Source organism: Electrophorus electricus, chromosome 7, assembly GCF_041902795.1.
Source record: "Electrophorus electricus isolate QZ-2024a chromosome 7, ASM4190279v1, whole genome shotgun sequence".
NCBI classification, from domain to species: domain Eukaryota; kingdom Metazoa; phylum Chordata; class Actinopteri; order Gymnotiformes; family Gymnotidae; genus Electrophorus; species Electrophorus electricus.
In genome coordinates, this window is record NC_137503.1 from 21,409,941 (window position 1) to 21,428,731 (window position 18,791).

General features: G+C 37.0%; 1 protein-coding gene across 1 annotated transcript; it reads left to right on the plus strand.

The window, feature by feature from the left end:
• The first annotated feature begins 5,209 nt into the window (after positions 1 to 5,209).
• On the plus strand, positions 5,210 to 7,773 carry LOC113571727 (alpha-1-antitrypsin homolog). Its single transcript, XM_027000842.3, has 4 exons — positions 5,210 to 5,920; positions 6,019 to 6,289; positions 6,447 to 6,591; positions 7,329 to 7,773. Exons 1-4 carry the CDS (start codon positions 5,245 to 5,247, stop codon positions 7,515 to 7,517), a joined length of 1,281 nt encoding a protein of 426 aa, XP_026856643.2. The 5' UTR covers positions 5,210 to 5,244; the 3' UTR covers positions 7,518 to 7,773.
• The last annotated feature ends 11,018 nt before the right edge of the window (positions 7,774 to 18,791 follow it).

Here is an 18,791-nt window from a genome sequence, read left to right on the forward strand (position 1 = left end):
GAGCTAATGAATTATGTAGCAATGGGCCATGTAGACAAATTTCAACAAAATGACAGAATAACTAAATAGAACAAGTTTTATATATATATAAAATCTGTCTTCATTTTTGCAAAATAGGACATGAGAAATTATAAGTACAATTTTGGTCAAGATTGAGAATGATTTAGTTTTCCTTGTAAGGGAAATGGTGTTTAGTTTTGCTCCACTAGGAGGAAAAAAATACAAACACCTGAGCTTCTGATCAGTGCTGTAGCCAGGAATTGATTTCAGTGGCAGATGGGGACAAAAGAAACACACAAATTGTAAAATTAAATTGATACATCCAATACGCTCATGGATTTTCATCCCCTATTGAAATTGTCATGTGTTGTTTTCGGGAGGTGTGAGCTGACCTAGCTATGCCTTGTATGCCCAGAGGGTTTGTGAGAGTTTTTTGGTGGTGCAAAAGGGCCATTAATCACTGTGGAGACTGTGATCTTTGATTTCATTCCAGCTTTACAAGTTCAGACTATCTACACATTACATTTTCAGTTTCAGCAATATTGCTAAGGCTCTGTATTTCTTTGAAGACAGAAATGTGAGTTGTGTTATCTTAAAATGGCTAATTTAGATCATTATGTCCTACATACATACATATATATATATAGGAGGTAGAGAATATTGAGGCTAATTTAGATCATTATGTCCTACATACATACATACATACATATATATATATATATATATATATATATATATATATATATATATATATATATATATATATATATATATATATATATATATATATGTATATATAGGAGGTAGAGAATATTGAGGTAGAGAATAATATGAATCCAGTTGGAGCTCATGGTTTATTTAATATATTAAAAATATTGCTGGACTGTATGCCTTTGAAAATACTTGCTATGCAATTTCCTCCAACAGCTAAAGGAAGTGACAGTGAACTTTGAGAAAAGGTTCTCCTCTATATCTAGCCTTGCTTCTCTACGTGACAGCAGCTACTCCTCTGCCTGCAGCTCTCCAGCATCCCCCAGTGATGAGCAGAGCAATACTCTTCTCTCCAAGGGGGACAGGATGTACATCCAGGATAAAGATGTGAGTATCTCCTTAATTATTACATTAAATTATTAAAAACATGTAACCTATAGAAAGGGTAAAAACATTTCAGAGTTTTGCTTCTCATACCCTGGAAAACATTATAATTAGTCATGATGAATGCAAGCTCTTTTCTTTTAAATTTGCTTCCTGCATATATTCAGGTTAATTTATCAAAAGTCAGTCCAGAAGATGAATTTAACTTCACTAGTAACCATCACAGCTCTGCACTGGCCTGCCCCTCACTGGATGATGTAAAAGAAGTTCAAGACTATTCTACTGTCTGGCAGAGAACCTTTGCCACAGAAGCTGGACATGTCCAATTCTTACCACTGCCTAAGTTGATTTGCTGTTTACAATGACATTTTTCCAAGTGTAGCGAAATCCATGTCATCAAATGGACAGATTCTCTGTTGTTCCACTGAGGGGCACTGTTGGAATACCTTATTAGAGTCCAGGAGCCATTCAGAAGGAATTGAGAAAGATGATGAAGGCCTTTCCCATGTTTCAAAGGAATCTGTTCTGTTTGCTCTGGACTCAGATGAAGAAGTTGCCTACAGATACATCCTATACCTGGGACACCAAGAATCTGAGCTTCATGATGAGTCAAGCTTACAGCTCAGACTATTTGCAGTGTTTAATGCTCAAAAAGCGCATGACAATTTATAAGTTTTAAATACACCTGATTTTTATCAAGGAGAGAGAGAATGGCGGCTCTTATCTCGCTCTTTGGAGATCAGAGTACAAAGCCTCCAACCACCTTCAGAAGACAAACAAACACCTGATAATCCCAAACCAGAAGCTAAGATCATATATACTGATAATATTCCTACTTGCCAAAAGAACAGGGCATTAGTCACAGAGCCACATACAGTTACAGAGCTATGTTGTGCGAAAGGTAATGTTAGCCAAAATGATATCGAGTTCCCTGAACTCCATACTTATAAAGTAAAACTTCACAAAAGTGGCAGACCTAAAGTAATTTCTACTGACTCTACACTTTCTGACAGAGTCAGAACTTTAAATAAAGGATGTTCTCCTGAAGAAGAGAACCTATATAATAAAATTTCCAGAGACTATATGGATCCAGAGTAACTGTCTGTGAGAAAGAGAGTGTACTCAGAAAATTAACTCAGAGATGAACACAACCTTAGTGAGGTTAACACTCATATGCAGAACAGTCTAGAAGATGAAGATTATACTGCACTGGGAAACTTTAAACATCAACGTGATTTCATCCTAGCAGTTAAGGGGCCAAAGATGGATGCTACCTCAAAAACAGCAAAGTAAGAGTGAACATCATATATCTTACTTATTGTCATTAGTTATTTTGCATGATCTCATTTGTTATATGCAATCTGTATCCTGCAGGGATGTGAAGCTGACTGTGCTTTCCGATGTCATAAGTGCTGAGATTGAGTTACTGCACAAAGTTCTGCTCCTGTGGCTTGTCACCTACTGTATCTTTATGTTGTTTCAGTCAGAGATCTGGGCACTGTTCTAGCTAGAACTGGCTCAATCCAAAACAAGGACATAGCTATGTAAAAAACATCATTGCAAAAAAAAACTTTCATGCATGATACCACACACTCAGGTCCCACTGGATGTGGCAACCTATCTGACCTATATAACAGTTACAGATAGGAATAAGTAATACATTTATGACAATTAATTTATGATGAGCTCACAGTTCTGCAAAAGTCACCACAAAAGTCATGCCCATTGCATCTTTAATCCCACTGATACTCTTGAATTTATCAGATTGGGCAAATTTATAAGTATTGTATTTGCATACCCTAATTGATTCCATTTCTGTATGATAATAGGTCACAGAGAGAGATTTGATGTGAGTGTTTTAGCTGGCTCTATGATCTATATACTCTGTGAAGCTTCCAGTGGGCAGGTATTGCTGAAAACTGTTGCAGGGAAGGCATAAGATCATTCAAGAAAACATCTTACTAGCATGGGTTTTGTAGGATCCATACCCACTGAAACAGTCCATCACTTCTAAGAATCATGTGTACCCTGTTTGCCTGCTAGGTCAGGGTCAGCAAAATCAATAATTTTAAACATGAGTGCAGGAAAACAACTTCAGTTGGAGTTTGGACAGTTTCATGAACCATTCATAGTCTTTGTATAGCAGGAGGCTTTGTGAGCCCTTTGGTAGCAGTTCTCAGTTCCCTATGTGTACATATGGATATTTTGTCTGTGGAGCTCCACTCTGAAGTGTGGAACTTCATCCTGCAGACAATTTTAGGATTTAAAAAAGTATTTTATAGCCTGATTTAACCACATGGAACAGAAATAAATAAAATGTACATTAAAAAAAACCTTTAAAGGCATCAAAAAGATTTTGCTCTCTTCAGTTTTACTAAGGTTACCAGTGTTAAATAAGTTAATTAAGATTGTTAATGTTTATTACCATAGCTAGAATATACATAGAAAAACAGATGTCATTTGAAAACATTCCTTTCTGTCCAACAGATGGCACATCAGCTCTGAGCCAATAAATTCATGGAATTTATCAAGTCCTTGCTGAAGATGGGGCTAGATATTTTTATTATTACCTGAAATATCATTTTACATCATTTTACAATTGTGAGGCAATTTATCTGTAAAAAGTGTCTCTTCTGCAAGTGGAAACTCACCTAGTTCTATAAGAAATGTAAAGTCTCATGAGAAGTGCATACTATACAATAGAAATGTGGTGTGTCTTTGGGCAGGTGTTATTTCTTATGTAAGGTAGTTAGCTTTCCACTGTGGTTACATTTAGAGAGACATGCTATGACTTACAAATATCTACAATAAATAGGGTTTTTGACAATGGCATTGCATTAGTGTAAAAACCTTTTGGAAATAATTAATAAATATTGATCATTTTAAGTGCACATATAACCTTATGAATTCAAATAAAAAATATATATTTCATTTCCGTGATCAACTTCAAAAGTTTTCAGTGGGAGAAAATACTCAACATCGTTTAAATAACATTGTGATTTAAAAGATTTTTTAATAACAGTGGTGTCTGCTCCATTTTATCACAGAACACTGAACTCTGTAGGAGTCACTAATTGATTGTACAAAGTGCTCTCAGAGTATTCAAATACAGGGACTGAACAGTGCCTCCACTGTCATGCACTGTATCTGTGTTTTTCGTGTTTTATCTGAAACAGACAGAAGATTTTCCTTTAAATTAAATTGGTCACCAGAGAGAGATCACAATCCCAGCATTTAAAATATAAAACATTTAAAGACTGAGCTGATTCACATGTATAAAAAACAAAAAGGTGGTATTCACTATAAGATAATCAGAATTTTAGAGCATTTTATCCCAAACGTTAGAAAAACTGAATGCATGTTTGCACATGAAGACATTAAACCATTATTTTCTGTTTTAGAATGGTCCGTTATGTTTTCAGTAATCAACTTTTTAAGATACAGAATGACTAATGAACATAGAATGTAGGAGAAATATAATTAAACATATTTAATAGGCTTTAGTAAGTGCAACATATTGTGTTGTATTTGAAACAAATACAACACAATAAATGTGTTAAATAAATGTGGCAAATAAAATCCTGTAATTCAGCAGTCCACATATTGCATCACTATATGTTGTGTGATAATAAATCATGACCAGCTTCAAATAATGCAGTGTGTGCTAAGTTAATGTTTAAAAGGCTGTACTCAGCTGACATTTAACAGGCTATAAAATGAACAAACTCAATCCCAACAGTCTCCTGCTAATAGGACGCTTAAGGTAAGTAAACATATTGTTAGATGATTGCTAATCTGGAGTTCTTATTAAAAGGGGGTATTAAACCCTCCAAAATCACTGAGATATGGAGAAAGAGATTACTAACTTTGCAACCTTAGATTTTCTAAATATTATAGAAAATATTGTCATATATGCCATTTTAAAACTACATAAAAATGTAAAATCTATAGCCAACATTACATTCCGGTATACTTTGCGATATGTCCAACTCTGCAAGCATCCAGTGTTGTAGACATTCCTAATTATTATAAAAACATTTAGCCTTTTTAAAATATATGTTGAATATGAATTTTATCTGTTCCTGCACTGAGGAATACCCATATGTAATTCCAGATTTAAATCAGTAAAATCCCTCTCCAGGTGATAAAATGTTGGGAAAGGTCCAGTGCTATTTGACGGTTGCTCTCCTGCTGGCAGTGGCCTGGGCTGACCACCACGAGAGGCTTGATCATGGACATCATTCAGCAGATCACCATAAACATCTTCACCATGGCAAAGATGAACCCCACCCTCAGCATGATAGAGGAGACAAGTCCTGCCACATACTCTCATCTCAAAATGCTGACTTTGCCTTTTCTCTCTACAAAAAACTGGTCAGCCAGCCTGATGCCAAAGGCAAGAATATTTTTTTCTCCCCACTGAGCATCTCCATGGCTCTGTCCATGCTGGCCCTGGGGGCCAAAGGTGAGACCCACTCACAGATTTTCAGCTCACTGGGCTACAGTAACCTCACAGCCACTCAGGTCAATGAAGCCTATGAGCACTTACTGCACATGCTGGACCACAGCCAGGATGCCATGCTGTTGGAGGCAGGAAGTGCTGTGGCTGTCCGAGAAGGCTTCAAGCCTGTAGAAAAGTTTCTGAAGAATGCTCAGCACTTCTACCATGGAGAAGCCTTCAGTGTAGACTTTTCCAAACCAGACATTGCTGTGCAGGAGGTCAACAAATTCATTGCCAAAAAGACCAAAGACATGATCACTGACATGATCAAGACTCTGGACCAAGACACTCTGATGATGCTGATCAACTATATGTATTTCAGAGGTATAACATCTACACATAATCTACCAGTGTTTTAGTATTTCTAATGTACCCCCCCCCCCCCCAATTGCTTAACAAGTCTCTAAATTCCATCTTCCAAGGTAAATGGGAAAAGATTTTTGAAGTGAATAACACCCACAAAGCTGACTTCTATGTGGATGGTAACACAAAGGTGACAGTGGACATGATGAAGAGAACTGGCCGATATGAATTCTATCAGGATCGAGAGAACTTCACTTCTGTCATCATGGTGCCCTACAAAGGAAATGCGTCCATGATGATCATTCTACCTGATGAAGGAAAAATGGAAGAGGTGGAAAAATACATGTGCAAGCATCACCTCAAGTACTGGCATGACAAACTTTTGAGAAGGTAATGTTTTTCTGTGATGTGAAGTCACTTACATATAGTACCAAAACATTAAATCTTATTTTTAGAAATGTTTTCGTTTGAAAAGCAGAAATGGTGGAAAATGATCCCTAAAGACTAAAAATTATTTCCTATGTCTGAGATCATTTCTGTTCTCCAGCAATGTAGATCTGTATATGCCCAAGTTCTCCATCTCTGCTTCCTCCTGTCTTGGGGACACGCTGAAGGAAATGGGAATAGTTGATGCATTTTCAGACAGTGCAGACTTCTCTGGAATCAGTGAGAGCAAAGTGGTCATTTCCAAGGTACATGGAGAAACTGCACTCATTCTCAAGCAATGTTTTGTAATGATTTGGTAGCATCTTTGAAGAAAGTGCCATGTTGACAATCCAGGAAACTTCAGATCATAGCCCTTGGGCAACTAATTAACTATTCAACACAGACATCTTTGGAATCAGTGATGGGAACAAAGAGGCAGAGGTAGATGTGCCACATGGATAAATGTATATACTAGAACTATGCACATTTCCTTTACATAAAAATACTGTAAATGTAATGAAAATGAGTAGGGCTGCAAATCATTTCCCAGCTTTCATTTATGAATAAATGCTGGAAAATTCTAAATATAGTTCATACATTCATGAAAAAAAGTTTCATGGGAACTGCAACAAAATTAAGATGAAAATGTATTTGGTGAGTTAGTAAAAATTGCTAACAGAATTTAGTCATATGACTATTTTAGACCATGCCTGGTAAGTTTAAGCATGTGATTAGGCTAAAGATCTGTGTAATGTTCTTTTTGCTATTTCAAAGTTTTTATACATATGTAAAGTTTTTGTACACTGACAAGTGCAATTTCAAGCTAGGAAATTACTGCAATTTACCAAAATATATACATATTACTTTTAGTCTATTAACATAAAGTGGACAAATGAATACAAAGATTAGAAAAATATTCATTTTTGTCCGGCATTATAGTTTGAATATGAATTTTTAGCGTGTAGTATGTTCCACCTTGTTCATATATGTGATATCCCTGCAGGTCCTTCACCAGGCAGTTCTCAAGGTTGATGAGAAAGGCACTGAAGCAGCTGCTGTCACGACTCTAGAGATCATGCCCATGTCTTTGCCAGACACCATGAACCTCAACAAACCCTTCCTAGTCTTTATAGTGGATGATAGCACCAAGAGCATCCTCTTTATGGGCAAGATAACCGACCCCACTGCATAGTGGCGGACATCTCCCACACATTCTACCAAACAATCTGTGTGCTATTGAACTACACTCATTTGACTTAACTCTGTCAAATTTTTTTTTATTATATGAGAGGAATTATAAGTTAAATGTTTTGCCAGCAACAGGGTTTAAGGAAGGTCTTCACTGAGGAAGAATACAGCTATGTTCAGTATGTGCTTTAATTGAAATTTTAATAAACAAATAATTATGCTAACAAATATAAACTGTAATAAATATTTATGAATTGAAATGAATGCCTCATCATTTGCTTTGGTAAATTGTAACGTTCTATAATAGGTATACTGGTGACATTAGCACTTTTGGCTATACTTAATGTTTCATCAAATACACATTGCTACTGTCTGTTGAACTGGAAAATTTATCAAACTGACTATATCCAGTCAAGTAAAATGTATTTCTATAGTGCTCGTTACAACAGTTACACAAAGCAGCTTTAGAAATGTCCGGGTCCAATCCCCAAGTGAGCAAACCAAGGGCAACCAACAGTGCCAAGGAAAATCTCCCTAGAGCATGAGGAAAAAAAACAAGTCTCAAGGGGGTGGTGGAGGGCATCCTTCTCTGGCCAACAATGGATACTACAGTATAAACAATAACAGTATAAACAATAACGAGCAAAATAAGTAGAGAGAGAAAAATTAATAATAATAATAATAATAATAATAATAATAATAAATAAAAAATAAAATGAAATAAAATAAAATAAATAATACTAATCATTTAATGTCTAGTCCATTTAATAGAAGTCCTACTCTGGTCCCAATGGTGTGCACATGTCCAAAACCCATCCCACATGAGAACAATATGGGGTTCATATAATACAATAAAAAGGTATATGTAAGGGACACTTATCCTAGACCAACTATATAAATGTTCCCACTCATAAGATATCAGTGGTCTACTGTTCAATTACAGGTAACAAATTTAGATAAAGTCTTAAAGTCCAAGTTCACCAAGTTTGGTTTATTCGTCACATGCATAGTCATACACAGTATAACTCGCAGTGAAATGGTTGAGAGTGCTCTGTCCAAACTGAGGAAAAAAAAAACAGGGGTGCATAGAGAAATATAGATATTCTATATATGTGAAATATATATATGCAAAGAGAAATATATATATTCTATGTATGTACAAAATATATTAACAATGTAAGTGCAAAGTCAAGTGCAAGAGATGTCTTGTCCCTGATCAGACCCCTCTGATCAAAGCCTGTTCAGAGGCTAACACACATCTATAGTGTAAATGTAATAAATAAACTCATGTGAGGCCAAACACAAAAGACCAACATGTCCAACTAACTTAATAATGTAATAAGAGATTAGGGGATGATATTAAGAATGCAGTCTATACTTGTGTGACCAGAGATTCCCTGTGTTCCCAAAGTGCTGAACTCAATCAAACAAACAAACATCCCAAAGATCAAGAGAATGTCAGCAGGAGTTGTAAAAGAGCCTAATGTGTTGTACAACAGCAGTTTATTCAAAGTTGTTTCACCCTATATCATTCACCATATTAACATTCACATGTGGGGATGGGAGCTATTTCAATCTCATCTTTACCAGTTGTTAATTAAATAAGTATGAAGAACATTTTTCCTGTCTCGCTTTGTGGTTCCTCACTGCAAGGCAACAGTTGTGTTAGAAGAAGGATTCTACTTCTAGCAACAGCTAGAAACAGAGAACTTAACCAGCAATAGTCCAGCAAGAAGGATAGCAGAACACTGGCGCTCCTCTGCAGAATGTGAATAGCATTCTGTGAATGAGGGGCATTAAAAGATAGCAGAGAAGCTGCAGCCAGAAGAGAATGTCTTCTTATTGGAACTATGATAAGTGTCTTTTAGACATATCTGAAGAACAATGTTGATGCCCCTGGGCGCACTTCAAGGCTGTCACAGGTAGTAGCTAACTTAATGGGTGGTCAGATGATGGAGAGACTACAGACAGTACTCAATATCTAAAGGCCTAGAAGATTGCTACAGCCTGCTTTACCTGAAAATAAAAGTACCAAGGTGTTTCTCTCAAGCCACTACTCCTGCAGCTCAGTCCCACCTACTAAATGCAAATACCAAGCGAGAAATATTGGGGTTAAAATGGACTCAGATTATTTATTGGCCATATTACAACAATAAGAAAATCAGCCTTCCACTGATTTAGCAAAATATAGCAAAATCTAGAAATGTTGAGATAAGACTAGTCAAACATATGCATACCTTGCTTTAGAGCAGGCTGGTTTATTGTAATGGTTTCTTTACTACTTTTCCCAAAAACACTTGGAGAAAGTGATGTGATGTGAGCACATTTCCTTAAAGTCTTCATTAAGATATAGAATTGATTTCAGATTGTTATTACTTGGTTCTGTATCATTTAATTTGCTTAAGACCTAAATACATCTCCGACATGCTAGAAGAATACATACCCAATGTGCCTCTTACGTTAATCGAGACTGGTCAATTAGTATTGTCCAGAATAAAAACAAATCACAATGAGGCAGCTTTCAACTAATATACCACCCACAGCAGGAACCAACTCCCAGAGGATGTCATGGTTTCCCAAACCATAGCAATTTTTACACCTGGACTGAAACCATTTTTGCTGTGCTGTGCCTTTGATTAAATTCATAGGCACTTCAGCCGTTTTGGTGTTTTAGATTTCTTTTATTTTACCTTACAATTTAAGCCTTTTTATCTTTTATGTCTATTTATTTTATCCTTTGCTCTGTATGCTTTTATTGTCATTTATACAAAGCATTTTGCTTTGCTTCTAAACTTGCCTTGCCATAACACATCAAGTTTCAAGTTTGGTTTATTCGTCACATACATAGTCATACACAGTATAACTTGCAGTGAAATGGTGGAGAGTGCTCCGTCCAAACTGAGGAAAAGAAAACAGGGGTGCATAGAGAAAAAAATATATATGCAAGATAAATATATATATATTCTATGTATGTACAAAATATATTAACAATGTATGTACAATATATGTATATTATGATTATATACACAATGTACAATGTATATGGTTGGGTATATATGTACACAATCTACAGAATGTACAGATCCATCAAGTTTGCAGGTTACACAACAATTGGGGGTGTGAGGCATGTGACTGCTGTGAGCCAACTCCTGTACAAAAGGGCAATCACCCCACCCCACTGAAACACTCACCAAAAAAGCTTCTTAATAGGTGGACTGGGTCAACAACCAAATCCTTTGCTGCAGTACAAATAGAAGATGGTGCCATAGCCTCAGTGACAGACCACTATTTAGATCATTTTACTGGGATTTTTGCTGAACACCAATAAAAACACATAGAGGGGAGACTTAGACTACTGCTGAGATTAAGTCCATCACCAGTGAGATTTTGCCTGACACTGGACAAGCCTCATAGTGCCTTCATGGTTAACAATGAACTTAGCAGCACTATGCTATCACACACTCAAGCTGGAGAACAAAGTTATTGCAATCCACAGTATCAGTACTGTACTAGCATGGACATTTATACTGTGTACTATTAACCCTGTGCTGACAACTTCAAATAAATACTGTCTCACAGCTGAGACAGCATTTCTTCTGTGTACCGGCTCATTCACTGCAGCAAAGCCTGCACTCCCAACAAGGGTCAACTAGAAAATAAAAGCAACACTACATGTATAGATCACCAGCTTCTTTAAGCAATTCAACAGAACACCCCAAGTCAGCTATCTATCACAGGCTGCCACTAACTGGGACCCCCACATTTCCCTGATCCTCTGGGCAGTTCGGTCACCAGTACAAGAATATACAGGCTTCAAACTGGTGATGAGGAGCCCATAGAGCTCATCCATGGCATGCCACCTGACAGGAGCCCCAGAGATACTGCAGCTCATTATACCAAACTAAAACTTCCCAAACAAAACCAGAAAACAGGAAGGAAATTTAATGGCTAAGGGGAGCCTCAGGAGAGAGACATATTTGAGAAGGGAAAACCGGAGAGGAGAGGGGACGTGTAAAAACATGGACACCCTCGCAGGGAAGAAATGAGGTGTAGCACAAGGGCTCACAGACCGCAATACCTGAAGTTACTGGCTAATAGCTTGGCTCAAAACATTAGCAAAGACCAAGCACTGAATGACGGGGTCACTGGGCTTTTATAGCTCTAGCCCAGCTGTTGGTCATCAAGCCTGATTAGTAGCATGGTTGACTCGAGGCCTCCCTCTGCTGGCCGGAGGGCGCCTCAGCCTGGTGTCAACCCTTACAAGACAGCAACTCTTGGTGATGTATAGCACTAACATCACCTGATGTCAGTCCAATCAAGCATGCATTTCATTTAATGAGGGTAAAACTTTCATTATATTTGTCAGATATATTTGTACATTGCAAATGGTTTAATTACTCCCAACTTCACAACCACATAGTCAAAAATATTTACAAATATTATTACATCCTCACTGATCTACAGATACTATCTAAAAATAAATACTAATCTATTTAAACAATGAGGTGAAATGTTTTTTTTTTTTTATACAGTCCTCTCAAGTTCAAGTTCCTCAAGTTCCCAAATTCAGATTGACAGCTTTACAGTGCATATGCAGTGGGAGTTCACTATTGGCTGTTCATAGTGTATTGTCCCTTGTTGGCACACACATGCACAAATTTCACTGTAATTTATGTATGTATTTAATACATAATGTGTGTGTGTTATTCCTTGTTGGTCATTATTTGTGGTCATGTACACATTAGTGTGAATTGTTCACTGGACCATTATATGTGAGTGCCATTAATATTTATTGTTTCTCTGTGTCTGTTGGGCCCACCACAGAGCATCACTGTACTGCCTTGGGAGAGGCACAGACTTTGCCTTTCCTCCTTACTTATACTTATTGAGAGACCTCCCTTGATTGGTGACTCCTAGCCAGCCTTGTGTTGGGTGGGCATCAAGCTTTGCTGTGCTGTCATGTGTGTGTGTGTGTGTGTGTGTGTGTGTGTGTGTGTGTGTGTGTGTGTGTATATATATATATATATATATATATATATATGTACAGTCATGATCAAAACTTTTAAGACTGACACAAATTTGTTTTCAAAGTTTACTGCTTCAGTGTTTTCTTTTGTTTTTTCTTCAGAAGTTAATATGGTATAGTGAAGTACATTTAATCTGCAATTCACCTTGGCATGCTGGATATCAGCTTCTGGGCAAAATCTTGACTGATGGCAACCCATTCTTGCCTAATCAGTGCTTGGAGTTTATCACAGTTTTTGTTTGTCCACCTTCTTTTTGAGGATTGACCACAGGTTATCAATGGGATTGAAATCTGGGGAGTTTCCTGGCCATGGACCCCAAATTTAAATGTTTTGTTCTCCGAGCCACTTGGTTATCACTTTTGACTTATGACATGGTGTTCCATCATGCTGGAAAAAGCATCACAATCCATGGTCAATTTACTCTTTTTCTCTTTAGTTCCCTACCCCTACATATCTACAGGCCACCACTGTTAAGATTTTATCTCATTATTATGTTAGCGATGGCCTGATGTATGAAAATAAATACCTGAACAGAAAATTACAGGAATCAATACAAAAATCAATACAATCAATACTGGAGTTAACAGAGGCACAGAGCAGTGCTTTATTTGGAATTTAAAATAAAGGGTGAAAACCATACAATGATATTATAGCAACTTGGTGTACCAATGAAAATACTTTTACATTATGTTGTATAAAAGCATTTTGCAGGAGTACCCTTTATTTGACTTCAGAAATGCAGTGTTGACCAAGTGGTTAATGTTTAAAGGACTTTACACAGCTGACACCTAAGAGAACTCAGTGCTTACAGTCTACTGCTGACAGTGTGCTGATGGTAAGTAAATGTGCCATAAGAGGTCTGAAAATTTGGCACCGTAATTTTTTGGAACAGTAAAGATTAAAAATGTTTGGGTAACAGCTGCTTTCAAAATGATCAACAAAACGAAACATAAAATAAAAAAGACACAAATTTTAACTCTCATATTATTTCAATGAACAATCTATTTCATTTTCAAATCTTTATTATGAACATCACTTTAAGCCTGTGTCGTAAACATCACACTTGCTTTGAAAATGTTCTCTGTACTTATGTATGTTTTAATGCAGGAGTTATAATTAAAATAAAAGTATATGTGTAATTGTATACATGTGTAAATATGTACAAAACATGCAATATACATACATACAACACATACAATATAAATGTGAGATTCCAGCTTTACATCAGTGCAGTTCCTCTCCAGGTGATAAAATTTCGGGAACGGTCCAGTGCTGTTTGACGGTTGCCTTGCTGCTGGCAGTGGCTTGGGCTGACCACCACGAGGGGCAGGATCTTAAACATCATTCAGCAGATCACCATAAACATCTTCACCATGGCAAAGATGAATCCCACCCTCACCATGATGGAGGAGACAAGTCCTTCCACATACTGTCATCTAATGCTGACTTTGCCTTCTCCCTCTACAAGAAACTGGTTAGCCAGTCTGATGCCAAAGGCAAGAATATCTTTTTCTCCCCACTGAGCATCTCCATGGCTCTGTCCATGCTGGCATTGGGGGCCAACAGTGACACCCACACACAGATTTTCAGCACCCTAGGCTACAGTAACCTCACAGCTACTCAGGTCATTGAAGCCTATGGGCACCTACTGCACATGCTGGACCACAGCCAGGATGCCATGCTGTTGGAAGCAGGAAGCAGGACGTGACCAGTATAACTTCACCTCTGTCATCATAATGCAATAAAAGGGAAATGCATCTATGATGATTATTCTACATGATGAGGGTAAAATGGAGGAGGTGGAAAACAAATCTCCAAGGATCACCTCAAGTACTGGCAAGACAAACTCTTTGGAAGGTAATGCCATTGTTTCCTTCCACATTACAAATAATTACAAATATTAGCCTTTGATGATCATATCAGAAACTTTATAACTCTGAAAAATGTTCTAACTGTAAAAATGTTGATTTTATGCTGTTCAATATAAGAATGCTTTTCAATCTCTGAAATTATTTTTGTTCTCCAGCTCTATGAATGTAGGTCTGTACATGCCCCAGTTCTCCATCTCCGCTTCATCTTCCCTTGGGGACACTCTCGAGGAAATGGGAATAATTGATGCATTCTCAGACAGCGCTGACTTCTCTGGAATTAGTGAGGAGTTCAAAGTAGCAGTTTCCAAGGTAGAAATAGGTCTTCTCAAAAATATGATTCATATGATTCTCATATTACAATTGTGTAGAATACATTGAAGCCAATGGTCTCAATCTAAGATGCTTAAGAACAAATTCAGATTGTTCTGATGCATATAACCTTTTTCTTTTTGTCTATTTTTATTATTGTCTTTAAGTCTTAATTATCCTGAATACAGGTATAAAAAAATAGCTAAACAACATGCAAACAAACATTACAATATCCAAGGTAGTGTGATTTATTTTCATCTGCTTAAGCCTAGTAAGAGTAAACATGACAACAGAGATCAGATAAAGATTTATCAATTTATCTCCACAGGTACTCCACCAGGCAGTCCTTAGTATTAATGAGCAGGGCACTGAAGCAGCTGATGCCACCATAGTTGAAATCATGCTCTTATCAATGCCATTCAGAGTGTCAACAGACCTTTCCTAGTCTTCATTGTGGATGATAGCACTGAGAACATCTGCATAACAGAGCAATCTGAGAGAGTGCTGTTATACTCCTTTCATTTTAGTTAGCAACAGATTCAGGAAACTATGTTACGTATTCTAATATGTTGCATTACGCATGAGCAATTGAAGGTTAAATTTTCTGCAGGTTAACCTGAAACTGGATTTACAGAAGGAATCCAATGTATCTTCTTTTAGAGTTAATTTCCATTACATCATGTAGAAAAATAAATTAAGATAAAAATTAACCTGTGTTTTCTGTTTTAGATTTGATTAAATAAATATACATATATGAAAATACTTGTGTTATATGCATCTTAATAAATGTTTACAAATTCAACCAAATGACTACAGACTTGCTTTGATAACCAAATTATAACCATCCATAATACATAAATTAGAGTCAGTTATAATAGCACTGCTGGTCATACTTTAAAATTAATGAAAAGTGCCATATGCTGAGATTATGATTTTGTAGGATCTTTCATCTCAGCCAGAAGATCATGGGGACATGGATACCACTGAAACAGAAGAGGTGCCATGACAGGATAAGCCTCTTATTAGAATGTAAGAACTCTGGCTGCTGCATTTTGAACTAGCTGGAGCTTGTTTAGGCAATTAATGGTACAGCCAGATAGTAAGGCATTGCAGTAGTCCAATCTTGAAGTGAAGAAAGGTGGTCCTAGAAATATTATTTACATGAGCTTCGAATGAGAGACTGGGATCCATAATAACTCCAAGATCTTAACTGTTAGAAAAGATGTGATTGAGAGACCATTGAGGTTCATTGAGTAATTAGAGAGCTATCTATTGTCCTAATAGAAGCACCTCTGTTTTGTCAGGATTAAGTGAGAGAAAGTTCCTCAACATCCAGTGTCTGACATCCTTTATACATTTGTCAATAATACTAAGCTGATATATGTCCTCTGGATTGGCTGAGACATATAGCTGAGTATCAGCATAGCAGTGGAAACTAGCATGATGTTTATGTTTAATGTCACCTAGAGGAAGCATATATAAAGAAAAAGCAAAGGCCCTAGAACAGATCCTTGTGGGACACCATAGCTAACTTTTTTGTACAGTAAGAAGTCTCCATTTATGTTAACAACTGGTAGCAAGCAGCTAGATAAGATTTAAACCAGGAAAGTATCATTCCTCTAATCCTTACACCATTTTTGAGTCTATCTAGTAAAATGTTGTGATCTATAGTATCAAATACTGCACTCAAATCAAGCAATATAAGCAATGAGATATAATCCTGGTCAGAAGCCAACAACAAGTCATTAAATACTTTAATTAGTGCTGTTTCTGTACTGTGATTAGGCCTAAACCCTGACTGAAAGACTTCATGTATCTGGTTCTGATTCAGCTATGAGCTTAGCTGCTGAGCTAAACCTATTTCTAGTATCTTGGAAATAAATGGAAAGTTTGAGATCTGCCTGTAGTTTAACAGCTGACATGAGTCGAGGTTAGATTCTTTGATAAGAGGTCTGATTCCCACTAGTTTGAATGATTCAGAAATGTAGTCAAGGATCAATGAGGAATTTATTAAATGTAGAAAAGGTTTGATTACTTCAGGTAGGATTTTCTTAAGAAAGTGTGATTCTAGTAAGGAAGTGGAGGAATAAGAGCATGAGATCCGAGATGTAAGTTCTGGCTCTTGGATAAGGATTCTAGAGCGGTTTTTGGCTTGGTTGTTCTGATGGCATGTTAATACTCTTAATGTTATCTCTAATGTGCTTAATTTTCTCATTGAAGAAATTCATAAACTCATTTATACTGTGTGATGTTATTTTTGTTATTTTTTATTAGGGTCGAGAGATAAGATGTTCAAGCAGTATTAAGTGCTTTTTTACACTCAATAACAATGTCCTTCCTTGCAAGTTGGAAGACTACAAGCTTAGTGCAACACCATTTATATTCTATTTTTCGAGTGCTTTGTTTTAAATTGTGAATGTTGACATTATATCCAAGTACTATTTTTCTGTCCCTAATTTTTTATTCTTAACTGGAGCAATATCATTGAGTGTGCAGCAGAGTACTGATTATAAGCTTTCAGTTATCTGATCACATTCTGTGGGGTTTGAGAGTATCCTAGTCGCAAATGATAAGTATGGGAGATTCGCAATAAATATAGGTGCAGTGGCTGACGTGATTGTGCGTCCAGTATGATAGCGAGGAGAGATTACTATATTGTGGCTCATATGTAGTTCAAAAGCAATTAGGGAATGGTCTGAGATGGCATCCGACTGGGGTAGTATAACTATGTTCTATGCCTACACCATATGTTAGTACTAAGTCAAGCATATGTCCACCAGAGTGTATGGGTTCTCTTATACATTGGGTGAAACCAATCGATTCTAATATAGAAATAAAGGCCATTCTCGGAAGGTCTTTGGCACTATCAAAGTGAATATTGAAATCACCAACAATAATGGTTCTTTCTACTAGAGTGACTAGATTAGAAATTAAATCTGCAAATTCCTTAATAAATTCTGAGTAAGGTCCTGGTGACCTGTAGATGCCAATTAGTGGAAGAGGTTGGGTGGGCTTCTTATCACTGGCTACATCATTTATGCTAGTAAAAATAATTTCAAAGGACTTGAAATCATAACCAGCTTTGTGGTTCATGCCTAATGTGTCAGCATAAATAACTGCAATGCCGCCTCCTCGGCCAGGTAGACGAGGGCAGTGTGTATAGCTGTAGCCAGAAGGACACACTTCATTTAAAGCTATGTACTCATTTTGCTTGATTCAGATTTCTGTTAGACTTTGGATGTTAAGGATGTGTGATCTTCAAAATGTTCTGTGAATCAGTTACTTTAAGTTACTTTACGTTGGTTTATTAAGACATGTTTTTCTTTGTTTTCTGTATTTCTGCTTAGCTCTGGGAACAGACACAGTGTCAATATGATAAACCTCGGCTGATGTCACGTAGCGACCAGCAGACGGTTGGTTTAGCCTTTTTGTCTGCTGCCTGGCCTCCACTCTGGATTGTCATAGATTAAATAGATCTGTCATGAAACTATGGTTTATGGTACAGGAAAGGAGAGCAGCGCCCTCCGTAGTGGGATGGATACCATCCCACCATCCCACCAAAAGGCCAGACATGCTCTCCAATGTGTTTCAATTATCTATAAACCCCACATCGTTTTGTGAGCACCACTCGGACATCCAGCAGTTCAGCGAAGATAACTGGTTGTACATTACAAAGAACAAAGGACGAAAAATAACTAAACATATTGCACTCAGCACACTGAAGGAAAACAGAAGCAGCCATGATGGAAAAGCAAAATATTAATGGTACTTACATTTTTGGTACTTCTTTGGATGTAGTTTCTGATGATAAAGTAGTTTTCGATGTCTGATGGAAGTTGCCGGTTTTCAGGTAGATTTACTCTATACTGCCAAAAGTATTCACTCTCTCATCCAAATAATTTAATTCAGGTGTTCCAATTCCATGGCCACATATGCATAAAACCAAACACCTAGGCATGCAGACTGGTTCTACAAACATTTGTGAAAGAATGGGTCAATGATAGGATGCCACCTGTGCAACAAGTCCAGTTGTGCAATTTCCTCACTACTATATATTCCACAGTCAACTGT

Coding starts and splice junctions, on each gene's coding strand:
- LOC113571727 (XM_027000842.3), top strand. CDS start 5,245: ATGTTGGGAAAGGTCCAGTGCTATTTGACGGTTGCTCTCCTGCTGGCA. Junction 6,290..6,446: donor CATGACAAACTTTTGAGAAG/GTAATGTTTTTC, acceptor TCTGTTCTCCAG/CAATGTAGATCTGTATATGC. Junction 6,592..7,328: donor GCAAAGTGGTCATTTCCAAG/GTACATGGAGAA, acceptor ATATCCCTGCAG/GTCCTTCACCAGGCAGTTCT.